Source organism: Drosophila bipectinata, chromosome 3R, assembly GCF_030179905.1.
Source record: "Drosophila bipectinata strain 14024-0381.07 chromosome 3R, DbipHiC1v2, whole genome shotgun sequence".
Lineage (NCBI taxonomy): Eukaryota > Metazoa > Arthropoda > Insecta > Diptera > Drosophilidae > Drosophila > Drosophila bipectinata.
In genome coordinates this window covers 17,429,851-17,456,383 of record NC_091739.1, presented here as the reverse complement: position 1 = coordinate 17,456,383, position 26,533 = coordinate 17,429,851, and the positions used below count along the sequence as shown (strand labels likewise).

The 26,533-nt window shown below is 40.6% G+C and overlaps 2 protein-coding genes and 2 long non-coding RNA genes across 5 annotated transcripts in view; 1 reads left to right on the top strand and 3 right to left on the bottom strand.

Moving 5' to 3' along the window:
• rn (rotund) overlaps positions 1–13,957 on the bottom strand; it is a 33,729-nt gene extending 19,772 nt beyond the window's left edge. The window contains exons 1-4 of the mRNA XM_043211906.2: positions 13,263–13,957; positions 6,577–7,182; positions 1,880–1,981; positions 604–643 (exon numbers count right to left, since the gene is read on the bottom strand). Coding sequence (XP_043067841.1) covers positions 604–643; positions 1,880–1,981; positions 6,577–7,182; positions 13,263–13,742 — 1,228 coding nt within the window. The 5' untranslated portion in view covers positions 13,743–13,957. The remainder of the gene's footprint in view (positions 1–603; positions 644–1,879; positions 1,982–6,576; positions 7,183–13,262) is intronic.
• Positions 13,958–19,522: 5,565 nt separating this feature from the next.
• On the bottom strand, positions 19,523–20,568 carry LOC138926521 (uncharacterized). 2 transcript variants are annotated; one of them, XR_011443073.1, is made up of 2 exons: positions 20,462–20,568; positions 19,523–20,301 (listed from the first exon to the last, which is right to left on the bottom strand). It is a non-coding gene; the product is annotated as an uncharacterized lncRNA (long non-coding RNA). The 2 variants fall into 2 exon arrangements; XR_011443072.1 differs by lacking the exon at positions 20,462–20,568 and adding an exon at positions 20,372–20,446.
• Positions 20,569–20,845: 277 nt separating this feature from the next.
• On the bottom strand, positions 20,846–22,250 carry LOC108130355 (endoplasmic reticulum resident protein 44). The gene is made up of 2 exons (XM_017248757.3): positions 21,668–22,250; positions 20,846–21,610 (listed from the first exon to the last, which is right to left on the bottom strand). Exons 1-2 carry the CDS (start codon positions 22,228–22,230, stop codon positions 20,947–20,949), a joined length of 1,227 nt encoding a protein of 408 aa, XP_017104246.2. The 5' UTR covers positions 22,231–22,250; the 3' UTR covers positions 20,846–20,946.
• A 5-nt stretch (positions 22,251–22,255) lies between these two features.
• Positions 22,256–25,071, top strand: LOC138926520 (uncharacterized). Its single transcript, XR_011443071.1, has 5 exons — positions 22,256–22,270; positions 22,335–24,712; positions 24,768–24,797; positions 24,880–24,906; positions 24,968–25,071. It is a non-coding gene; the product is annotated as an uncharacterized lncRNA (long non-coding RNA).
• Positions 25,072–26,533: the final 1,462 nt, after the last annotated feature.

Below are 26,533 nucleotides of genomic sequence, written 5' to 3'. Positions count from 1 at the left end.
AGGTCCAACTAAAATGTTGTTTGCATTTTAGGAATTTATGTAAACATCTTGTAAGTATCTAGCAACAGTTGTTGCTGTTGCTACTGTTAAAGGTCAATTTTTGGATTACACAAAGAAAAATCTGTAAATGATGAATATTGAAAAGATTAAGATCTATTTATGATACTTTTTATTTTTATGAGAAAAGTCTAAAGCATTTATTATTGGAAAAATTTGTAATCTTTGAGGATAATAAGATGAATTAAATATCTCTTTGTAATCTGCTTTATTGATGTAAAAATTTCTTTTCTCTGGCTTTTATCCGTGGGAGTTTAATATCGGATCACATTGTCTTGGCGGCTTTTGTTCGTCGGCCCGCACGCGTTTTCCAATTTAGCTTTTGCATTCTTGGTCGAGTGAGTTAAGATCGGTATCTGGGAGATCTGTGGTTCGCGCGCCGCGATCTGAATCTTCGAATCTGGAAATTCGTGATTATCGGTCGGGTATGTTTTTGTGAGCAATTAATTAACAAGCGCATTGTTGTCCGTCAGGTTGCCCCGGGGTAGGTCAAACGATCGGTTCGTTCTTGGGATAGGTTCGAGAAGTTGGCTGAAGCTGACTCACCTTTCTGAAGATTGCTGTGGTGGTGATCGTTCATTTTGGCCTGAAAGTGAGAGGGAAATGTGTGGCTGGCATTAGTCGCTGAATTTTGTGCATAAATCTAAAAGCTAATTAATTAATTAATTTAACAATTGCCTCTTGTAATCTGACCAATCTCTACCAATTACCTGCTTTCTAATGTCAATTCATAATTATTCCGCACACATTTAATTGACCTCATCAACCTAACATTAGCATCAAATATTCATTCACAAATATACGACTATGACCCACCAAACAAACGGTCATAAAACAATTTACGAAAGCCGTCAAACTATTTAAACAAATTCTCTAATGCATCTCCCTCTCCCAGTTGACAAATCGCATCAGCATGCCCCATGAAAGCCCAAATGCAATTTACATACAAAGTGCAAATAACAAATGTTTTCGCCAGCTGTCAGTGCAAGTCAAAGCTAAACAAGCGATAAATAAATTGAAAGGAAAATCGAATGCGTGACAAAGCCAACGGATCGGACACATCAAGTCGGATGACAGTTGCCCGGATTCCCGGCTAGAAAATATAAATAAAAATTCTAACCGCCGCGGCTACCACCCACCAGCGAGAGTGATAGGTGGGCCCTTCAAAAAAAAAAAGCGTTAAAAAGAGGAGACAATCTAGTCTAAAAAGTGACACGCTTTCGATTGCATGTAAATTCTGTATGTGGGTTAAAATACTCCAGCCAGACATGACCTAGGACAATTTCGCGCCATCGATGCCAACAAAATAGAAATCGAATAAAATAAAGTTCTCCCCGCCACTGGCTATATAAAAAAAAATATATATGACAGTCGGCTTTTTTCTAAACAATATTCACATGCTTAGGCGGGGGCGGCGGACAAGTTTCGAATGCAACAAGAAAATATAAATACAAATATGCAACAAAACAAAACCAATGTCGGTCTGGTTTTGGCCAGACACAGTCGGCTATAAAAGTAAATAAACCGGCGAATGGGTATTAGGTGGGCTGAAAAATGGGCGGCTGGGGTGCTTACCCAACCAAGGTGTGGGGTTGGTTGGGTGGATAGGTAGCTCGGTGTCTAGGTGTCCGGGAGGAGACAGTGGAGGCCCGGAGGAGGAGAGAAAAATAAATCCAAAGCCATGGCGGCACGCGAGCTTAGAATTTGTTTTTGTTCTCGCCCCCGCTATTTTGCGCGCCATAAAGTTATGCCAGTTTGTTTTAGCTGGTGTTTGGATACGTATCTATAGATAAACATTTTGTGCATTTAGCCAGCCACTTACCTCGTACTCCTGTTTCAGGGACATGGGATGATGTTCGCTGGCATGTTGATGACTGCGCGGCGTTGGCGGCCAAAGATTGTAATCGCCAATGTCTTTGGCATGCTGTGGTTGTTGGTTTTCCGTTGAGTGTATGGTTTTGGCCAGTTTTTGGTCGGTCAATTTGAGGTGATGTGTGAAATAGAAAAGATTAAAATAGAAATGCTTTAAATTTCCAATAATTGGTAAAAGATATATTCCCCAAAAGGGGAAATCTAAACCCTCCTTCATATTGATCAAAAATTTTTTTTAAATATTTTGCCATTTAATAAATATCCTTTACCATTCAAAAATTTCATACTGGTCATGTTTTAAAGGGTTGTTCAATAAAATCCTTTTTTTTAATGGGTCGAACAAAAATGTTTCATTTAGCGGATCATTCAAATACCTTTCCGCGGCAAACATCAAATCTCAAATTGCTCAATCATTAAATAGTGACAGCAAATAACCCCCTAAAAAAGGGTCTATTCAAAAACTGGAAACCGCCAAGGAAAGTCACACAAAAAATGATTAAAAAAGTAACAAAAATGGCCAAAAGGCTTGAAACACTAATACAAATAAATGTGAGTGTCAATTGAAATAGAAAACCGCTCTCCACACAATCGAGGTGTCAAAGCGACGGCAATGGAAAAAGCTATGTCGAGGAGAGCGACAAAAGTGCGGCGGCTTTCGGTGTTGGTTGCACGCAAAACGCAAAAAAATCGGAGCAAAACAAAGACTGGCCAAAACACAACTAAAAAGTGTTGCATAGCGCAAGGGGAGTTGGCCAATGTGTGATAGGCCCACATATGCGTGTGGATGAGGATGTGGGTGTTTGGATGTGTGGGTGTGAACCGCCAAGCGTTAGCACTGTTATTTTAGTTTCTTTTGTGGCTCCCTGTATCCGTCTCCCTCTCTCACTGGCTGGCATGCCGTTTTTTAATCTCCCTCCCCCCTGCCGGCCAGCGAGGACTGTCGGGACTAGTTAGTAGGTGGGCTAGCTGAAAAGTAAAAGATACAAAAAACGACAGCGACAGACACACGCACACGCAGCTGCTGATGAAGATGACCAAAGCCAGAGAGCTGGGGCTGGAGCAGGGGCAGGAACAGGACCAGGACCAGGAGCTGGAGATTGGAGACGAGAGACTGGAGCTGGACTGGACATGGTTGTGGACATGGACGGAAGTCCTCTCTAACCAACATAGCAGGAGCAGCCAAAAAAAAAAAAAACAACAACTACATCTGGCCAGGAAGGCGTCGCTCGGCCCACTCCCATTTCCCCCTTCCTCGACCCCCCTTTACCAAGTTTCGTTTGCTGCACGCAGCGAAAATGAACGGGAAAAAAAAGGGAAGAAAAGGGGGATTTTTGAAAAGAAAGAAAAAAGTGGCACAGCGCAGCAGCAGCTTTCTCCCTTTCTCGGTGGAGCCATCGCACTTCCTGTCTCGTTCGCGCCGAAGCTCCAAAATAGCGAAAACATAAAAAAATGTCTAAAGGAAAAAAATCAAAACAAATTTTTTAACCCCTTCACTTGGGGGCAGGAGCAGGAGCCGGGCGTCAGGACACAGGAGGCATGAGGCAGGAGCAGCAGCAGCAACAGCAAAGTCAGCGTCGAGTTGCTGGCCAAGTTGGCGGCAGTAGAGGGTGGCGGTTTTTTAGCCACCTCTAAAAAAGTGCAAAAAATTAGGCGGAAAACGTTAAAAACATTTTTTTCCCTTTTTGCAATTGCACGTCCTGACCATCGAACCTCGTCCACAGACCCAGACCCGGTGAAGTCCCAGTTCCAGTCCCAGTCCCCAAAACGCGTTTTGCACAATGTAGCAACCTTTGCCAGGGGGCTTTGGTCCAGAGTCTGGACCGCTGCCTCATTCCCTTAAGACGAACTACGGACCATGGACCACGGAGTCCAGCATACCGGATTCCTGCCCCCCCATCACCTTGGCTTAGCTGACGCTATTCTTTTTGGATTTTTTTTTTATTTTATCCTTGTGCATTTCATTTTTATTTAGCTCCTTTTGGCCTCACATCTTTTTAGTCATGTTGCCACTGTCTGCTTCTATTGATTTTTTTCGCATTTAGTCAAAAAGACTAAAAAAATGCTACTACAATTTCGTTTTTTCCTGTTCAAATGTTTGACCATCCGCACTTGTGTTTCATCTTCCTAGGGAGCTCCTATTCATGCACTTTCTATGAGGTATTATGTTTCCATGGATATACTATTATACACCAACTATAATTGTACAAAATAATATCCAACTTTTTATGAAAATTGTTTGCCATATGTATGATATTTTATAAGCTTTTCTACAAAAGATTTATATAGAAAGAGTATCATTAAATTCGTTTCTTCAGGACAACCCTTTCTCTTTCTTCTTATATATTTTATTTTATTTTTTTGTCGCGAAAGTCCAGCTTTGAGGTCTGAGGTTAGAATAGGTTGTCTCTGGCTCTTGTTGATTTTGTTGCCACACACAAATGGTGTCCAACTTTGTTGCAATTACTTTAAAAAATTAAAGTTGCTTGCGGTTTTGGCGGTTCTCCTTTCCATTCTGTCTATTATTTTTTTTTCGATGGAACTCCGTTCCCTGTCTGAACTCCGTGACTGGCCCCATTAGTAAGCTTTAGCCATAGAATCGGAATCCGAGTTAGACTCGGACCGTGGCTTGTTTCCCTTCGCGTTTCAATTTCCCTTTTTTTGGCATCACGTTGACGGGTTTTCCCTAATTGAAGCGTAAGTATTAATTGCAAAGCTTTGTTTTTGCTACGTGTCGCGGTCAGAGGTTCACTTTTCAGTTTCAGTTTAGACAGGAACGTGATATTCAAAAAAAAATAACTTGGACTTCATTCATTTAAAATTAATTCAATCTGAATTGGGGTTCGCGACTAACTAATCTATTCTATCGCAGTACTCTAGTGGAAATTAAGTGCAAAATTAATTAATGAGCTCCTTTGCCAACTTTGCGCTGCTTGTCTCGGCTAACTAATTTCGCTAATGCAAGTGACAAAAACAATATAAAAAAAAAAATATCTTGATTGTTGACTCAGAGAGGAGTAGGGGGAGGGACGAGCCGGAAGGACCATTGTTAAACTTTAAAAATTAATTAACTACGAATATCCTTTAAGAATCATGCGGGTGTAGCAAAGTTTTAAATGGGTTTTCCGAGGACTCGCTAACGAGTCCATTCAACGAAAGATTCAGGTGCCGTGAGGAGGTTGGGTGGAAAGCGAAGGTGAACCTTTCTGCCTGGACACGTCGTCGTCGTCCTTGGCGACAATCACTCTCCATTCAAAACAATAATTTCTCTGCTCCTTGGCAAAAAAAAAAAACAAAAAATAAATGTTAGGAAACTCGCTCAACTCGATAAAAAGCCAAAAGGAAAAAGGGAAAAAACAAAGAAAAGCCCTGGAAAAAAACTGAGGGGAGGGTGATACAACAACAAGGCCAAAAACAAACCAATGTTTAACGCGTCGCGCAAAGAAAAACTTGTTTACATCTTGAAAAACGCACAAAAAATTCAAAGAAAAAATTGTAAGATTTTTTTACACGCCGTGGCACGCGAGCGGAGAGCCAAGCGTTTTGCTGCAAAATCGCAGAAGGAGTAGCGGGCCAAAACCAAACGGGCAAAAAAAAAACACGGCTAAAATAAAAGGAAAAAAATGCGAAAGGAGGGGAAATCGTCTCTCTTTTGAAAAAGGATTTTTTTCACCGTCGCGTCTGCTTGGTACAAAAACTGGAAAGGGGTTAAGGGTTTCCGAGGTATGGAGTTGGCTTAGCTTGGCCATCAGACAGCGAGTGGTTTGAGGAGGTGGTCCAAAGTTTTTCGCAGTGAAAGTGCAGCATCCCAAGGCTGAGGATGGGACTTGGGAGGGTCAAAGGTGGTGGGCGGTGGATTTCTCATTTCCACTCAACTCTTTCCGTTGTCGGCGTAACGAATCGTCGCAAATGAGGTCCTGGAATTGAAAAAGGGTTGCTGGCTGCTAGTCACTGGAAATGGAGGTTGCTATGCGTTGACCCCAAGCAGTAAGCAAGGGTTAAGGTCGCTGTCTTTGGCAACTGAACTTTGGTCAACTTTTGGGCAGCATTTTCGAGGAGTCTACTTCAGGCCTAGTTGATAAAAATCTTAAAAAAATTTTATTGTAGAAAAGAATATTTTTTTGATGGCAATCCAATTAGGAGTCTCTCTTAGTTTTCACAGCCACCCGTCACTCATTTAATTCACTTAGCTAGGCAAGTTTGCTTGCATATTAATTATAGCGCAGCTCTATTGGTCGGGGGCCAGTTTTATCTAGTGGTTGCAACTGCCAGTTGCAGAGTCAAGTGGAAAAGTTTTACCCGCCTCACTTTTCACAGTCGGCTACCGCCCTCAACTCTTTATCTATCTGGAGAAAAGTTGGTCCTTCAAAAAGGAGAATCGCCAAGAAAAAGTTCGGTGACAAGTCGAAAGTTGCAACACTGGCGCGAATAATTATTTTTTCAATTTAGATCTTATTATTACTTTGTTTTAAGTAAGCATGACTTTTAATATGGGTTGTGTTTACTAAGATAATTACTTCATAATAAATGTTTTAGCTTCATAGAGTCTAAGACTTGGATGGATAAAATTCTTGCTTTTAGTGTAGTTTCTATAGTGATAGTTTAATGTGGCAAGTAACACTCTCCCCCATATAAGCCTGGCTTACTCACATCAACGTTGCCGTTCCACATATAGTGCATTCCCACCGCGGCACTGGGATCGTGGTGCGTCTGACCGGTCATGTGCTCGGCCATCACAGCGCTCATCCAGTGCACCAGTCCCTGAGTGGGATTCTGGCCCTGGACACCGCCGATCGGCATGTTGCTAGTGGCTGTGGCAGAGACAGCAGCGGCAGAAGCAGCAGCGGCGGCAGCAGCGGCCACACCGGCGGCTGACGAGCTGGAATTGGGGTCTTGATTGGCGTCGGTGGTGGTGTGGTGGGCGCTCGTATGGGGATTCGGACAGGAGCTGCTCTCCTGACTTTTGCACGAGGTGGCTGTGACCGCGTCCTGCTCGGACGGTGGTGACTTTATGGAGCTGCCAAAGTTTGGACGCGTCTGTGATGCGGGTTGGGTTTGATTCAAATTAATTGCGGACACTGAAGTCGCTTGGGTGGCGCTGCCCTCGATGGTCGGAGTGGGTGATGTCGTCGAATGATTGTTGTTGTTGTTGTTATTACCCCCGACCTCACTTTGCTGACCGTTGTCGTTGGTGTTGTTGCTGCTGGCGGACCAGGAGTAACTGTTGTTATTATTGTTGCTGTTGTTGTGGGGCTTCTGCAATGAAAAATGGTTTTCGGTTATTTTTTTTTTTGTTAAAAGGGTTTCGTCAAACATTTGGAAATTTCGTTGGTTAATGTTATGTCCGCCACCAAAATCACCAAAAAACGAAAAAAAGAAATGATTTTTTAATGGCATTCCCCGTATAACGAGAACCAGTCAGTTTAGGAATGGTAATGGGTTTTATTATATGGAAGATCTTAATTTAAATTCGACCTGGGGATTTTAATTCCAATTAGACCTCTATTCAAATTTTATTCTGAAATACCTAGGACTTCAATTAGAACCAAATATATGTATTACTATTCATTTGAAAGACTTCAAAAATTTTGGAAAAATTAAAAACCCATGTACCCTTTAAAAACAGCTTAAACTTTACAAAGATTACATCAAAATGTTGACATGACTTGCTCAATATAATTTGTATACAAATCAAATTTATATCCCTAATTGTCTGAGACATAAGAAGTGCTTAAGGGTTACTATCCGTATGTAAATATACCCAATTTTAATTGTTCAGGAAGTGAGGCGTAGACACAGGAAGGTTGTGTTTTATTTTTATTCATCCTGGCCGAAATAATCAGAAATAAACCCCTTGAAATGCCCATTTATGACCCTTCATTAACTGCCCCCACCACCCCGATTGCCATACTAACACTTGTGACAGGGTTAGCTTCGAGGATGGGCTTTCGGTCCTTATGTCCGGGATCTTCCTGCGTCTCCTGCACCTGGTCCATGTCCTGATCCGTATCCGGATCCGGCTCTGTCTTCACCTGACCGTGCTCCGTTTCAGCCGCAATACAAACAGATACCGCAGCTGCCGAGGAGAATAACAAATTGCTTTGAGGATGTGACCGTAGAGGAGGCGGCGGCGAGCTGGGATGAGGGCTGGCTGGAGGGGTTCCCATATAGAATTTCTTCACTTGCTGATGCTGATGTTGTTGCTGCTGTTGGAATACGGCGCTGGCCAGGAGGCTTTTGTAAAACTCCGCTGGCATCAGAAAGGGCGAGGGGGCCGAGGTGGATACTAAGCCACCCGGAGTGGGTGGTCCAAGAGCGCCCATGTAGCTACCGCGCTTCAGTTGATCCTTTAGCATCTCCATATCCGGATGGTTGTGTTTTCCCATGAGTTCGTGCATGACGTACCAGGCAGCGCCCAAATGTGGGCAATGCTTTTTTTTTGTCTTTTCCCGCTCGACAATTTCACTTTCAGAATACTCGTTGGGCAAGGCTTACAGCAATTTATCTAACTGAAGCACAGTTTGTTTGATTTTTGCCACACAGCCACACATCTACACATCCACACGCGATGAAGGCAAACAAAAAGTTTCCAACCAAATCGTGATGTCTTTTTATTTTCGCTTAACTTTTATTTTATTTTAGATGGCTCGGGCATCGCACTTCAAAACTTTTTCCGTTCCCCCCTCTTTTTTTAGATGCACACAAAATTGAAACAAATAGAAATGATTTGCCACCAAAAACTTGCCGCGAACGACCTTGAAAAAGTTTTTCCGGATGGCAGTTTCCTTTTTGTTTTTTGTTCGAAATTTTATGGTTTTATTCGTGATGGACATGTGTAGGGATCCGCTTTTACTTGCATATGTTATCCTTATTTTTTTTATGGCTATGGTTTGACGGTTGATGGTTTGTTTATTGTTTAGTAAACACTTGGTTGGCTAGGCTTTTCCCTCTCGCCGAGAGTGTGATTTGATTTATTTTCACAGCCGGTTGGTGTTTGTTTACTTTCCGTTCATGATTGTTTCATTTTGTGGCCGAAGCTTAGGGTTTATTTAGTTGGTTTAAAGTTTCAGTTGGTGGGGTATTAAAAGCGTTGAAATATTTTATACGTTGTATATTTTATTAAACTTTATTTAATTTTAAAGGTATTTCTTGTAAATTATTAATAGGAATCGTTGATTTATCTTATATTTATGTAGTTTGCACTAGTTAGTAGGAACTTTGCGTTACGTTTTTTGTATTTTGGTACGGTTTATGGGTTTACATATTTAATATTCTTGGTGGTTTTCCATTGCGATGACACTGCGAATTGAAATTAAAGAGTAAGTTTCCGTCTCTATGGCGTTTTATCACGTATACGCCATGTTGAACCGGTAGATTACTAGTCCTAATAAGATAGGAGTTGTGCTGTCCCTAAGAAAGCCTGTTTGGCTTTTCTATCCAGGTGTCCTTGTGTCCGTGTGTCCGTTTGTCCGTCTCTGTCCGTCAGCGTGCTTGGGATAACCTGCAACAACTGAGAAAACCAACTAGAACTCAAAGTGCAGCAGCTGAAGGCATAAAGCTGAGCTGCCGCACAAGAAATTGCGAGCGCGCGCGAACCAACTGTTCCATATATACAAAAAAAAAACACACACACACACATACTAGTAGAATCCATAGAGGGTGCCACACAATGTGTGTATGTGTGTGTATATGTTGTGAATGTTTTGTTGGTTCTCGTAACCTTCCTTCAAGCCCCGCTAGTCCTGTTGATGCTTTTTTCTGCTTATTCTGGCCCTTTTTTATTTTATAATTCCCCCCTGCTCCTTTTTTTATGCACACAGCCCGTTATAAAGACATACATTTGCAGTTTCAGCGCGCACTGCAGCATTTTCTTATAAGAAAAGCGAAGAATGGGGAAAAAATGAAAAATAAAGCTGAAATTGCGCGACGAGGCTGGGAGCTCGAGGGGGATTGATTTTCTTTCATACCGCTTGTCCATGTTTGTGATTTTTATTATTTTGATTTTTCTACTCAACCTTCAGGTTATGTTTGTATGTGCCACCATGCTACACTCTTCTTGGGAGGTCCTGTGTGTGTGCCTGATTTTCAGGAAAAAATTGTTACTGGCCGTAGGCGCAGACAAGAATAACAGCATTTGGAATTTCTTTTCATGTTCGACAGGACTTGAACGACTGCCAAAAATCTGAAGTGTACATGTACTTATGGAAAGCTACTCGAGAAGCTATAGAGTCCATAAGGGAACTCCAATCAGGCATACTGTGGAGGTCTTTTTAGAAAAATATGTATGTAGCTATATTATATTTGTATATCTGGAAGCTAGAATGCCTATTAAGTTAGTCCAGACTACAAAAATGTAAAGCCTAAGGATGAATTAGAGAACTTGCTCTAATGTTAGAGTAAGCTACCTTCCCCCCTGTCTTAAGTCCAATTTCTAAGCAATTCTAATTGCAACCTCAAGCAACCGCCTATAGTGTGTGTGGCGCCATCTGGCGTGTAGTGGCCGCAGCCGTTGACCGCGAAAGGACACGGAAGCGGACACGGACGCGAACGCGGCACCGCGACCAATAGATTTGGCCAAACCCAAGCGAACTGAAGACAACGACAGTTGCAGCCCGCCAAAGGCAACCAACCGACCCAGGCCACATGCAACAATCGCTGCCACTGCGCAGCTGGCAGCGACGTCGGCGGCGACCGAGGCAGAGGCAGAGCTGCTGGGAAAAAGGAAAACAGACAGCGGAAGCGAGCTATTTGGTTCGGAGCCGGGGACTCCGGCGACTTATGGCCATGTTTGTTGTACGGGTAAGTAGCAGCAGTACTAGGACCAAGTGGAGGACCAGGACCAGGAGTGGAGCGGGAACAAGAGCCGGAGCAGCGAAATGGCGCGCGCGAAAAGGAAACTCAAGAAGTAGAGCTCGGAAAACCAGCAGGACCTGCAGTAACAAACACGCACACTGCCACACACATGGCCATAAAAAAGCCAAGTAAAATTGTATTTTTTCTTGCACATGAAGCAAAAAAAAAGAAAAACGGTAGCAAACTGAAAGAAATACATTGCAGGCGTCGAGCAAAAAACGAAATAATAACAAAAAGTTGTAAAAGAAAAGCGAAACCGTGTGATGTCCTGGCACACACACACCCACACACATGTATAGACCACACAGATACCAACAAAGGAAAACGCCGCGACGACATATCGAAGAAAGGATAAAAACATTCTGCGCTGCCCGCGTCACAGTCAGCATCGACGTCAACAGAGCATCTGCTCTGCCAGCTCCAACCGAGCTACAGCTACAGCATCAGTTCTAGCTCAGCTCAGCGCCCTCCTGGCCCCGTTAACATTTCACGAGCGCCAATTTCTTTTCCTTCATTTTGTTTATATTATTTCCCTCCATTTTTTTTTCCTTGCTCACTATTTTTTCCGGCTGAAGCCCGATGTTGTGTTTGTTGCAGCTTGCCTTGCCATTTCTCTGAATGTTTTTCTATTATCTGCAGCCATTTTTTTCCTTTTAAATGGACCTGCGTCTGTGTGGCAAGGAGAATCATTCAAGAATTCCCACGACAAAATAAGATCGAGGTAGTATGCCACGAGGGAGGCTTGGAGTTTGTGTGGAACAGAATTTTAAATATAATTTTTTTGAGCTTTAAGTTCTAGTCCTTATAGTAAAAGGATCTTGACTTTTAAGTATATCCTCTTTAAGGTGCTTCAAGGATGTAAACCCTTAAGATGTTTGTAAATAAAAACAGCCCTTAAATAACAACTACCTTCAAGATATTCCTTTTCAATATTCTCAACCATTTGTAGCTTGTTTTTCTCCCCCCAATATTATACACATCTTAGAAGATTTTAAAACTATATCAAGATTACTTTCTTGCAATTTTGTTCTAAGCCGATTTGTTTAAAAAGAAATACGATGGACCTGCAGCAGCAGCTCGGTCGGACTCCCCTTTACATTATTTCGCAGTCGACTTGCAGCAGTTGCATGTGCAGCGCAGCTGACGTCGCTGCCGGCGTTGCGCGAACAGCAAGCAGCGCTTTAGCGAATGGGGACCCCCAACCTTAATCCTGTCCAGAAGCATATGTTTTTATGTGTGTATGTGTTGGTTGTGTCTTGTTTTCTTTTTATTTTCAAGGATTTCGAGCTGCCCTTTACTGGCGACCCACACTTTTTTTCACAAACATATACTGTTTGGTATCATGGTGTGGGTAAAATTTCCTTTTGTGGCACTGATAAGAGTAAGAAACGTGCTTCCATTTTGTATTGCAAAATGCAGACTAAGATACTTTAAAGATTTTTAAGGGAAATCTGCTAAAAACGTTGTTTTCTATAATAATTGAAATGCATTTCGAGCATTTTTGGGCCCACACGGCGTATGAGTGATATTCAAAGTTTTATTTTAAAACATTAACTATCCAAATTCAATCAAAATAATATTTATAATAGAGTTATCCTTAGTTTAAGATCTTATAATAAATATTACGTATACGCCAGAGTGGAGGAAAACCTCATTCTTGAACTTTTTAGATTAAAATCCTCATTAGAGCACAAAGTAATATCTTTAATCTTTGAAAAAAAAGTATATCCTATAAAATCCTTTTGCCCATCCTTCACAATTACCACCTGTTGCTTGGCCTCTAGTCCCTTTTAGCCACTTGAAGCCATCAAGTCAATGGCTATTAGCCTGCGAAAAAGCTCTGAAAGCCAAGCAATTATAGCATATCCTGTGCACAAACCAGACAGCAAAAAATATCCTTTGCCGCCCCATAAAAAGCCAAGGATAAGCTTGAGCGTTTACCACCAAAAAACGCTCGAAAGTCAGACCGCTCTTTCTCCGCTTCATGCTCTTACTTTCCCCCAAAAACAAGAGAGAGCGCGGGTGCTCTTGCACACGCTCTTCGTGTTGGGGGCGTGTTTGTTTTCGTGTTTTTTTTTACTGGCTTGCCACTTGTGTGTGTCGGGTTTTTGCCCCGGTTCAGATTTTAAGTGTTATTGGATGATTTTATGGAAATTGATTTGGAGCACGCCCCCTTTTCGGTGGTCGGGGAGGACGAAGAAAGGAAACAAGTGCAGCAGCTGCCCCAATGGGAATACCAACCACCAATTTGGCATAATAACATTATTCATGCACTTGAAAAAATTAACATTCATAGGTCATAGAGGTAGTGTGGTTAAATTTTCAATAAAGAAGATATTTATTATCAATATTTAATATTGATTTCTTTATAATAAAATTATTATTTTTCCTGGTAAGGATATCCACAGATATCTGTCTCTCTGTCTACCAAATAAATCCCAAGCCTTTTCTATTTAAATAGCAAATATTCTCCGTGTACTCACCCGAAATGTGTGCTCCACCGAACAGTCAAGGCTTAAGGAGTAGTCCTCGACAACGGATCCCAGGGCAGACGGCTCGCCAAAGACCTGCTCGATCTTAATGGGCGGACTGGACAGCAAGGGCGTGGCGCCTGGTCCTCCAACGGAGGCGACGGAAGCGGCAGCAGCAGCAGCGGCTGCAGCAGCGGCGGCGGCTGCAGCGGCAAAAGTGCCTTCAACGATTATTGGCGATCCCTCGCCGCCACTTGGACAGAGCGAGACTGGAACCGGACCGTTGCAGGACGTTGGCGTTGGTACAGAGGCAGGGGCCGGACAGGGAGTGGGCGTGGCCGGGCCCTGGACAAGACCATCATGGTAGGGGGTCACTACAAACGAGGGATACGAGCGGAACTGATGGTAGTCACTGTGACTGCTGCCGTGCGGATGCGTGTGAGGATGATGCGCCAACTGAGGTCCCTTGTACCAGGTACCATGCATAATCATTTAAGCTATAGTGCTATAGTGGGTCCAGTGGAGCTATTTTAGTATTTAAATTGTTTAAAAATTTATTTCACTTTGCATTGCAGTAGTTTATTGGTATTTAATTCACTTTTTCGATAACTATTTTTCAATCAAACTATGAAAGTACGTCAATTGGTTAACCATAGTCTGTTTAAATATTTTTCTATCGGTTACAAAGCTTTCTATATAAAATTGAAAAAATATTTGGATAAGTTGAATCTCCGTTTTAATTAGTATTTTAAAATATTTGCTTGTTTTCGAACTTAATGCTTGTTTTGTTTGAGTTAGAGCTTCGTTTCAGGTGACTTAAATTCATAAATATTTTTGCAGTTTTAAGAGACCATAAAAAAATGTTTGTAAAATCATTTTTATGGGCTAGATATATGATCGCATCCTTGATAAGTATTCATAAATTAAATTTAAATAAAAATCAAACATAAATTGTTATATTCAAACAGAGGCAAACGTAACTGGATCTAACTACAAATTTAAATTATTATTTTTGTGGTTTTGAAAAATAAATATTTAAAAAGACTTCTAGAAAACCAACTGGCATTTACTTTTATGTTTGAATAAATTCTTTTATGAATTTCACAGATCACTGGATGTTGTTTTTATTCACTTTTATTCACTTTATTCGCGCCCAGATGATTGCAATCATTATAATTACTCCACAATGCATCACCACTTGGCCAATTTTTTATTCGCGAGCGATCCCCTGATCGGGGCTTCCCGTTTTTTTTTTTTTTGTATTTATTCTTTGGGTTTTGTGAGGAGGACGTGTTGTGATAACAATTCGAAACTTCACTTTACTCGATTTTTAATTGCGAAACGAGCCGGGGAGCAGCTGCACTTGCGGAATGACGAAAATGCATTGCACTTTGCGACAGAATTCCTCACGGATTGGGTAGCGCGAGCAGGAGCTGGAGCTGGAGCTGGTGCAGGAGCAGGAGCTGGAGTGCACTTGGCTGGAACGCGCGCGAAAGTGGCTTGTGGACAGTGGCCAGCAAATTGGGCCTGGTCCGACCTGGCCTGGCCTGGTCTGGCTTAATTCGGCTTAGTCGCTGGGGCAGAAGCTCTGCTGTGCGGCGGGCAAAAAGTTGCTGCCAACTCGCAAGAATTCCGAACTCGAATGCTGAGGCGGCCACGAAAAAAAGCATTCAAATGCCTCGCACGGCTCGTAGCCGCCAAATCGCAGCGTCGTCGGCAGCTAACCCTCTCTCACTTCCTCGGTGCTGGCCTCTCGCTTGCTCCCACAGCGTGGAGCCCGTTTGGGGGCAACGGCGACGCCTGCGCAACAGCTTTTTACTCCTTTTGCTCTGTGGAGGCAAAAACTAGTTCGCCCGCTCTCTCACTCGCTGGCTCTCCCTCGCTCTGTCTCACACTCTCTGGCTGTCTGCCCCCAGATGGGGAGCTCTCCACAAAAAAATTGTTTGTGGTTTTTCCTTCGCTTTTTGCCGGGCCATCTCTTGAGCAACTTTGATTTGATTTTGGCCTTTTTGCCTGAGTGGCTTTGCTTTTCTCTTGACTTTGAGCATGAATGAGCATTTTGCATGTTGCACGGTGTACGTTGCACGTTGCACTCTGCTGTGGAACGGCTTCCTGTTTTTTTCATTGTTGCTATCTTTATGGAAAAAGGCGGGGGCGTTATAATGACTAAAAATGAAAGTTCAAGTCCATCAATGAAGCCCAAGATCATGAATCGGAAATATTTAGTTGAAGTCATGTCTTTTTTCTAGATAGGGCTTAAAACTCTTGGAGTTTTTGGTCACTTATGTATAAAATAATAGGCTTTCTAGTCTTTTAATTTAAGGTTTGGTAGTTAGGAATGAAATTTATTAGAGTAAAAAACTATCATAATGTATATTAAAATAATAACCAAAATAAAATAAATTCTTTGTTAAAATAAAAATTTTATTCCAAATATTTAAATAATAAATAAACCTACTTTATAATTATTTTAATAAAATCTCAAATTTCATAAATTTTTAAAACAAAAATAAAAATAAAACAAAAAAACATATAAAAATCCCCATCCGTCGTCCATTAGCCCATTGACCAACTTTGATGGCGTACCACGCGTAGTAATGAGTTTTTAATACATGTAATATTCAAATTAAAAATCGACAAAAACCACCAAAGTCGGTGGCAAAAACGAAATACACTTTTTTTGTGGCTAATAATCGCACATATTCATTTCAACCGGCGGCGAAGCGCTGCGGAAAAAATTTCACTCATACGCAATGTAAGCCAAGCTCAAGAGCAAGTCGGGGAAAAAGTGGCAGCGTAGCGCTCTTAAAAAAACCGTTTGGGCCCACATGAGAAAAAGCATGAGAGAGCTGTGTGCAACAGAGAGGGCGACAGTGTGCGAACAGAGCGGCATGCAGGCGAAGGCGGTGGAATTTTTATTGGAGCACTTGGCTTATTTCTTTTTTTGGGGCGACTGCTCGCCCCTGGATTGGCATCTTTTTTTGTTGGTTTTTTTTTTTTGGATTTGACAAGACATTTTTTATGGCCACGGGGACATGTGTCGCAGGCGGGTGGGAAACAGGCTGCAGATTTTTGGCTTGGCTGTGACAACTCCGACTGCAGCTCCGTTCCTTGGGGAAAAAGGTCCAAAATAAATGAAATGAAATTAAAATGCAAGTGCTGTATGGGAAGGACGTTTATTTAGTTAATCAATGCAATTGCTCCCTCCACCTGGGGGCCTCAGAGGATACCAGTTGGTATACCAATGGAGTATGTCAAACATGCCCTTCATATTGGCGACAATGTTGCAGAATTATCCATTTCTGAATCACTAGGAAATTGCTTCATTTAGCGGCCACCATTCAGGCAGCCGTCGGTGAACTTAATGTCCTGCAGTTTCCCTTTCAGCTTATCGGCTAATTTGATTATATCACCTAATTGCCACACGGAGAAATTACACATTTTTTTTATGGACATTTTTAAGCGCCTTTCGTGCTAGTTTTCATTTGGTCGAGTACATCGAGAATTTGTTATCGGCTTAGAACTGTCGCCGCCCTTGTTTGCATTGTCATCAGTGCCATTTTGTATTTGCATACGAGCGGCCATTTTGAACGATTCTGGAGAGATAACGGAGCTAACACCCTGCATTTACATTTCATTGAGTATTTCTTATCGCAGATATCTGTATTATGAAATATAATTTACTATATCAGAGTATTTCTCTCCGCAGATATCTGTACTATGAAGTATATGTAATTTACTATCTAGTATACTATTTTGCTTTTAGTCTATTTATTTCAGATACATGATGGTCGATTGAAAGCTATAATTACATTTTATTTCAAGTAATTATTCAATTCTAATAACAAAATGCAATTGAAAATGAATGGATTGTTTCTCCACCCGACCCAAAATCGTTAAATTAAAATCTTTAATAGTTTCAGAGGCTACATAAATACATATTTCTAAAATATTAAAATGTACGCCTTTTAGACTTCAGAATAATGAAAGAAAAAACTTAAAAAAAAAATTTCCAAATTAATATTGTTTTCTTAAGGAATCTTTTAAAAATTTTCCAAAATAATGTTTCTTTAAGCAAGGTGTTTTAAAATTTTTTAAGAATAAAGTTTCTTAAAGAAACATCTTTCAAAATTTTTAACTTTCTTATCATTCTTAAGAAAATGCCTATGAACTTTTTATGAACTTCAGAACTTCTTAAAAATCTAGAAATGTATAACAATTTAAAGCCGGTTAAATCTTTTATTAAAACTTTTTTTTTTTAAATAATTGCCGGCACTTTTGTTAGGAAAAAGTATTATATTTAGGAATATTTCCTCGTAAAAAGGTATAACCTTGCTCCTCCTAACTTAACTAACCACAAAATATGATAATAATTTGGACAATTTCTTTTTTTAAATGATAATCAAGTAAGGACAAACTAATTTTAGATATCCTGTTGCAAAAAATGGCAAAAATATAATTCGGAAAACACAAATACTACACGAAATGTTAACAGCAAAAGCCGCAAAATGCAAAATCCACACCCAGTTGCATGATGGGGCAGAATTTATCGCCACAAACCGCAACCGGACAGACACCGAGGCAGATAACTGATGTGGCTGCAGATGTTGCAGTGGCAACTGCAGTGCGGCGCCACCGACACCGCCGAGTCCGACTGCCTCCGCATTGGAGTCCGGACTCCAGAGCCTCGGAGCGAAATGTCAAAATGCCAGAATCGGGGCCCAGATAGCCGTCATGCTTGGTCATGGACGCCAAATGGTTGACAGACTCTCCCGACAGCGGCAATGGCGCAGGGGCAGGGTCTTGTGGGTCTTCTGGGTTTGAGTTTGGGCCCCGACTGAGGGCTCCCGACCCGGTTGCAACGCGGGGTCCGGTCCGCCAGAGAGGCTCCGCCTTTTTTTCAATGCGCACATGGCGCACTCGACCGCTTTTTGCCGATTGGCCGAAACGAGCTTGGCCCGACTCGACGAGCGAGACAACAGGACGCATGAGCTATGCTGCCAGTTGGAGCGAGCGAGAGGCCATAAAAGCCATGGTGTCGCGACGGAGATGGAATGCATACTGAGCTTAGAAGTGGAAGCGGGATGGGTGATGGCTTAAGAGCGGCTTCTGGGCCATGTGGCTCTCTTTTGGCCAATTCTGCAACACGTGTTGGCGTGTTGGCCTGCGTGCAAAATAACCGAGTTTTTGCCATTCGCACCATCGCTGTTCATCCGACGCGTATTTTGTTAATTTAATTAAACAAAAACGTTTTGTTTGTGTTTTTTTCATTAGTCGCTGGGCCAAATGGTTTTTGTCCTCCATTCGCAAAAGCACAAAATGAAATTGGAATCGCGCTCGTGCACAACTTTGAATATGTTGAGCTCTCTCAAATTGTTGTTTCTGGTTGTTATTGTTGTTGTTGCTGTTGTCCGTTCAATGTGACATTTGCAGTTTTTGCGGCTTCTTGTATCTTTCAGCTTGCTGTACATGTTGTATTTGTCTTTTAATGACTTGCGCCGTTAAATTTTAATTGAAATATCACACATTTGGTCACTGCAAGCTGAAAACTACAAACTGTCAGGCTTTAAATGAGGTTTTGGAATCAAATTTAATAATTTTTTAGGTATACAGTGATATATTATTTTTTAGTGGTGAATTTAAGATCTGCAATCCCAAATGTTTGATAATTATTATCAAAAATACAAATCATCAAGAAAAGAAAGTTAAATTCGGGAGGAGCAGATATCCTTGCTGTTTAATGGCGGTTTCTATTGCAAGATATATGTCCATATATACGTGTATTTCAAGTACTATGGTATATACATATGTATATACATATAATTTTACTATATAACTATATTCTAGTTAGGCGGTCCTCATGGGTATTTTAGTATAAGATCAATCCCAGTCTCAAACTTGTATCTAAAGACTTTAGAAATACCCAACTTTCTCACTTAAAAAACACCTGATTTATGAGAGATAATCGGAAATTCTTGTATCAACTCAAGAAGTGATCCTCTTCGAGAATGTACTTCAAAAGATAGAAAATGTGTCCCTTATTGTATTGGACACTTTTAGAAAATAGCTAATGCCTACAAAGAGAACCCTCAGGAGTATTATAAATATAAAAAACCCAACGGTTCTAAGTCCCCCATCTATATAAAATCAAATTTACTCGACCTACTTGACCTGCTTTTTTTTACAAAAGAAAATATAAACAAAAATTGCTCTTGAATCTAAAAAAATAAAGAAACTAGGTTTGCTTTTAAAAAAGAGAACATAACGGCTAATTTATAAACGGAAGTTTTAGTCTCTAATTTATAAGTCGCATGTTTGTCGGCCAACACTGAAACTGGGAAAGTTTTCAAAATTTCCGCACGTGACTTCCGCGGCAATTGTCGTTCAGACTCTGACTCTGATGAGACCTGTGGCAATTGAAGATGCTGCGAGCCACTCCGGATCATTCGGCTTCTTCGGCTGACAGCCTGAAAAGGTAACGATTGCAGCAGTAATTGGGGCCCAGACCCGTCAGTCGAGGCGTAGGCGATTAAAAGGTGATTATTTCAATTGTGGCGAGCTGGTCCAGGGAAATAATGATGGCAAGCGATGGATAGATCGCCTTGGGAAGATGCAGTCCAAGTCCCAAAGAGAAGCCATCAACTGTCAACGAATTCGGCTGAGCTGTTATGTTAATGCGCCAAAACCGTTGACATTTATTGGCAGTTATTTATGGCCAGCAGCACCTCGCGCGAACTCTTGGCGGGACACCATTTTGGAGTATTGCCATTTTGGTGACCAGCCCCGGCCGACTATGGAAAATTCTATAATTGTGCAGGTGACAACCTGAGTGGCACGCGCTTTTGACGCTGATTAGAGGCACCTGCAGCTGCAGAAGTAGAAACCGGGAGTTGCACCGGCACTGGCAGATACTTCCTCTCAAGTCACGCTCCGCGGTTGCCATAAATATATTATTAATTATGACAATATTGGAGTAAAAGTGTTTGCCCTCATACACTACCTTAAATGGAGCTGTGCGAATTTCCCATGAGATTATATGCGGGAATTCAGACTAGAATGAAAAGTACAGAGAAACAGATACACTGGTAAATGAATATTTTATTCTTCTAGAAAATAAATACTTTCAAAATTATTCACGTTTTGTATTTATCTTCCTGGGATGGAATAAACATTTGAAACTTTTGTAGAGTAATATTGTAATGAAATAATACCTTATGTGTACAAGTACGTTAGTTATTTTAAGTGGCTCTTAACTATGTGGCTTGCATGGCAAAACAATTTTTCACCTGTTGGATTTAGCAGCAAGATGCTTGACTAATGAGTTTATTAGTATTTATATGGAGTCGGTGAAGCGTATTCAAATGAAATCTTCAATGCTGTGTCAGCTTGCAGGAAACTTCCTGGAAATTTCTATACCAAGGCACGTGTCGTTTCTTGGTCTGGCCGATGAAGAAATGTCCATATTGGATGGGTGTCCGATTTGTCGCAACGTTCAGATTTGGGCATTGAATTCTAGACTAGCCTCGAATGGAGTTACGTAAATATTTTAAGCCTGAACGTTGGATACCTTGCATAGTCAATGATAAAAAACAATGTACATTGGAAGTAAAGAAAATTTTATTCAATTTATTCGAAAATATAGATGAAAGTTTCAGTAAGTGTTAACTCATAAAAATCTTTAGTATTTAATTTTTGTTTATAACTCATCCCGGGATCTATTGATTAGAGTATAACGATGCTTTGAAGGCAACAGTTCCTTAAATTTCGATTCGTGGGGCACAGGTGGAAAGTCTTCTGGATCTATATTTTTCACTTCATTTTCCTCAAAAGCTCTATGAAAGTCGATGTGCAATTTTCCGCTAAACAAATCATTAATAAACTGTTGCAGCTTTCCTGGCTGGTGGATGTCCTCGAAACGCGGAAAGCTGTACATGTGCCGGAAGGAATCTATGGCGATCAGGGGCAGATCCTCCAGGGTCTTGTCAATGTGATAGAGCGGGTGAATAAAGAGCTTTCCATTCGCGCTTAGGAAGTTGACCCTTTTCTCGTCCGCCAGGACTTTATGAACAACGGCCTTGAACTCCTGGATGGGTCCCGTATCATCCTCGTTGTAGAACAGAATCACAAAGGGAAGTCCCTCCTCGGAGAATTCCTCTGCGTTGTCGAATGTCAGCTCCCTTACCAGAGGCTTACACTTTTCTCTAATCCAGTGTACTAGATCTCTGAAGTCGTTCATGTTTCCCGAGTACTCACTGTAGTACTCCCTGTGGTTGGCTGTGGAAGCGTCAGCGCGGAAAATTATAAGGTTTTGCTTAGGTGGTCGTAAATTTTCAGTGATGTTACCGAAGCCCACCACGTATCTGGAATGGAGATGAAATATTACAATTTCTTGCCGAGCTCGAACGACAAAAACTTACTTGCAATCGTAGCGCAGAAGGCTTGCTGCTTTGCGAAAATTGTCATACTCCGGATGGAGCTTGTTTTCGAAGTATCCAACCACCAGACCTTCGCCTCCCTCGGCACTATTCAGCTCCGGAATCGAAGTGAATTCCTTGATCGGATCCGACAGCTCCTTTTCTACATATTGGACGAAGGCTTCTACGGAGCGCTGGCCCCGGTATTCCTTATTGGAAACAAAGCCATGCCTGGCCACCTTTAGTGTGGGGTACTTGGTAATGTCGAACATGTTGGACACATCTTCTTCCTCCTCGCATTCAACCCGGCCGAAAACCACTCGACCTGGCTCAGGGAACTTACGATGTACCTCCCTGGCTGCCGCCTCGAAAATTGGCTGCAAAAGCTGGCTAAAACGACACCAGTTTGTGTAAAAGCTGAGTAACACAAGTTCATTGGAATTGAGAATCTCGTGGATATTATGGAAGGTCACTACCACCGAGCCATTCCCAGCAGCGAGAACAACTTGGGACTTTTTCAAAAATAGGAACAAAACTAGGATATACCATCCAACGAATCCGGCCATTTTTACGTGACTGATCCACTTATCGAAAGCCATTCGAGAAGTACATTATTTATTTCATAAAATTTAATTTTCAATGGTATTATTAATGCATTTTCCGCACCCAGGCGAAACTCATATAAAATGTGATCCCTGTTATGCAAAAATTAAACATTATGAAGCTGTTGTTTTTGGTGATTACAGTTCTTCTAATAACGATAGCACTAGTGGACGCCGCTCCAAGAGATTCCGCTATAAAGGACGCCGATCCAAGAACCAAAAAGCGTCGAACTAACATTAAAGTCCCCAATCCGTATTGGTTGGGAAATCCGAGGCAAAAACCAATTTTTAAGTGAAAATAACATTAGGGAAGGCTAAAGTAAACGTTTAACTCAAAAAACTATGTATGATATTATTAATTATTATCTACTAAAAATTATTTTATCAGTAAAAAGAATTTTAACAAATTTCTTGAAACTGCAACCATGTCTTAAAGAATGTCTTTAGAGACATTCGTTTGAAAGAGTTAGGCAATTTTGGCAGTTCCAAATTGTAAAAAACCTACAAAAATATTTAATTGAATAATTAACTAATACTGGAAGCCCTACTGAAAGCCACTATAGAGGACCCCGATCCAAGAACCCGCAAGCATCGTTTTAGGGAAACTTTTTCTAAGCGATTTCTAATAATTATTTATATATTCTTCCTTTAGAGTGTTTTGATGTTAAAGATTGCGAGTTTAATATACCTACAAATAAATTCTTTCCATAAAATTGTAAATTTTATGGTCTTATTTATGCATTCGCTGTACCCTGAAGAAAGTGCATATATAATGTGTTCCGTTTCATGAAAAAGTTAAAAATCATGAAGGTTATATTTTTGGCGGTTACTATTTTGCTAATTATGACAGCCCTACTGGAAGCCTCTATAGAGGACCCCGATCCAAGAACCCACAAGCATCGTAGAGCACAGCGCCTCGATTCGTGGTGCAGACATCATTCAATGAAGAATTCGAGGTTGTGTCAAAACAGATTGCCAAAAAATTCATCTACCATTATAGAGAACAATTTGCAAGTAAATATTAAATCCGGGAAGGCTAAAGCAGATGACAGTAAACTTTTAAACTGAAACAACTATGTATAGTATTAAGTAATAACTACTAAAACAATTTTTATAAGTAATAGTAATTGTTATAAATTTTTTTAAAACTGAAATAAAGTCTTCGAAATACTAGTACTATTACTATTAGTACTATTAGTTTTAGAAACTAGTCAAGAAATAAAAAAGTTGCAAAATACAAAATTTTACCATAAAATTTTACATTTTATGGACTCACTAATGCATTCGCTCCACTTTGAAAAAGTTTATATATAATGTGTTCCGTTTTATGAAAAGTTTAAAATCATGAAGGTGATATTTCTGTGTGTTACCATTTTTCTAATCATGGCAGCGTTAGTGGATGCCAATCCAAGACGTCCAAAGGGTCCCCAGAGGGGTCGCACTAAAGTACCAGTACCAATACCAGTACCGTAATAAAAATGCAAAAAATGTACCAAATGTACAAAAATGTAAATGCAATGTTTGCACCAGAGACCATAAATAATGTCAATTGCTGTTTCTTTGAATAAAAAATCAATAACTTAGAACAGACGTTCCTAAAAAGTGTCAATTACAAAACTTAAAGGAGTTATTTTTGATAGTTAAGATTCTTCTAGAATCTAGATCCATGGTACTTCGCCACACCAAAGCTCCAACGTTGCAATGCTTTTAGGTTACTCGCCCTAATCGGAACAAAACCAAAAATCATGGTATTGATTTTGTAGAATATTATAAAATACCCCCTTCTAACCCATTAATTTATAAAATAAATAAAATTCTGTAATTCTTGTAAAATTACCAATTCTTTCCATAAATTGTAAAATTTTATGGTCTCGGTAATGCATTTGCTGCAGCCAGTCAAATGATATAAATTAGATTCGTCTTACGAAAAAACTGAAAACCATGAAGGTGTTATTTTTGGTAGTTACTATTTTCTGGGTCCATGGGGTTTCATCCCACAAAAAGTCCCATGACCTCAAAAAAGGGGCGAATCGCCCATTAGGTTCTTCGCCATAGTCGGAAAGTAACCAATCCGCCCAAGAAATCCGGACAACAATTTTTTGGTATATTTTAATCCAAACGATTAAAGATACACTTATCTACCTAAAATATGAATTACTTACTGAACTAAATATCTTAATTCTCTATGTATTTAAATCTTTAGAACTGATAAGTAAATTATTTTTTGCGTTGTTAATCCTAAGACATTTTTTCAGGCCTAACCATGAAAAATTAGCTTAAAAGATTTACATGCTTTTTCGAAAGAACCAACCTATGGATTAGTAGTACCTTATTAACAGATTTGTATAGATTATCGTTTATTTTTAAGTTTCCGCCATGCATTTACGTATCTGTTTTCTAATTTTATTTGTTTGGAAAAGTGTGGGAATTTTAGTGCCTCCTAGTTGTAAGAAACTAAAATTGATACGTAGTTCAAATAATAATAATGAACTGAATTTTAGGTGACCTGTTAATGGTGACAGTTCCCCCTGGTAAGAAAATCCAAAGGATGCAAATATTTAATAAATCATTATAAAAATCAATAGTTTGAATTATTTATGTTTATCTTTTAAGAGTGCTATGATGTCAAGAACTGCGAAGGTAAGTTTAAGAAGCATATAACATATATATTTTCAATCACAAACAATTTTATTGCTCCCAGCTTTTAGAAAATGCTTAAACCTTCCATATCGAAAGGACATTGCTCAATATTAAATTTAAATGTTTCAAAATGTATTCGAAATAAAACACAGTTACTATAGATAAGATACTTGGAGAAACTTTGATATTGGGATGCTAATGATGCGTCATGGCCGTGGGCCGAAAGTCTGATGCTTGAGACAAATATCAAGCAGACGATTTGGCAAGCTGTCAACGCCACTCACAGTTCAAGTGGGCGTGGCAGTTTCCAGAATTCGGGGCGGAGAACGAGAATCGACATTTCCCGGCTAATGATTGTCTGAGAAATGCTAGCCAGCAAAGACATCAATCAATCCGATGTTAAAGAGAAGCCACCCCCAGGGCGAGAACTCATCCCCTGACATTGGGCGCTGAGGGCCGCCTTAAATAAATAAACAAACTTATAAACTCATTCAAATCATATTTAAAAATCATCGCAAGTGTGGCCGGCACGGAGAGCAGCAGCAACAGCTTGGCCATTCATGAATTATTAGTTCAAGCTTATCAAACGTGACCAAAATCAGAACGAAAAAGTTAATAATAAAAAGCGGGCAGGAGCAGTTGGCCAGCTGTTGCTGCTGAAGGCTCAGGAGAGTGTGAAAAATCAGCAAAATCGAAGGTCCCAGAGAAACGGCTACTCCAGCCACCAGAAAGGGGAGTGAAAAAGTCCACAAGGACTTAGTACCAGCTCGCATGTGCCGCTGCGTGTCCTTCCCCGTTATTATCTTTCGGCCTGACCACAAGACGTGTCATCTTGCGGTTCCGTCTTCAGGCAATGCCACTACACATATAAATCAAGCTAAGAAAAACTTGTGGCCATGAGGGCATCGAAAGTTCCTTTTTGGCCAGCAAGCCGCTTATAAATTTTTCAGTAATATCTATTACACTTTAAATAATTATCAGGAGTAAGGAAAAAATAAACTTGCTTCCATTTTACTTCAGATTTTTGTAAACTAACTATTCAAAGTTAATTTTAAAAGGAAGTTATTTCCCTTCAAATATTTCTTGTGTAGCAAGCAGAAAAGCAGCTTATTGACAGGACATGTGGGTGTATATTTCCTCTAGCTGTGGTCAAAAGTCCTTGCAAGTAGACATCTTAAAGGCTAGGTCTTAAAGGTTTTCGCCGGCTTGGGCACCGCCCAAGTTGCTGGGCCATGACTGCCGCGGTAAGGTGACGTAATTATAGATGTACTGGTAAGTTGCCTGCCTTCGAGCCAAAGTGCAATGGACGCAGGACAAAGGAGCAGCAACCCCTGCGTGCAACGGACGGCTAACAAACGAACTCGCAACGGGAGCTGGTGTAGCTGCGAAATGTTAAATGCTGAAAGGCAAATGGATAACACACAGTCCAAGGTACGACCGACAACGGCAAAAGGGTTGACACGGCCAAAAAAAACCAAACAGCCAAGTGGGCGTAAACTTAAACCAACACGGAGCGATTGCCCCTTAATTTTCAATGGTGTGGGCCAAGAAACAGTGTTGCTATCATTTACAAAGGTGGCTAAATGGAATATTATTAATATTAAATTATACTCAGCCTTTAGTCTTA

Coding starts and splice junctions, on each gene's coding strand:
- LOC108130355 (XM_017248757.3), bottom strand. CDS start 22,230: ATGGCCGGATTCGTTGGATGGTATATCCTAGTTTTGTTCCTATTTTTG. Junction 21,611..21,667: donor CTTCTGCGCTACGATTGCAA/GTAAGTTTTTGT, acceptor TCTCCATTCCAG/ATACGTGGTGGGCTTCGGTA.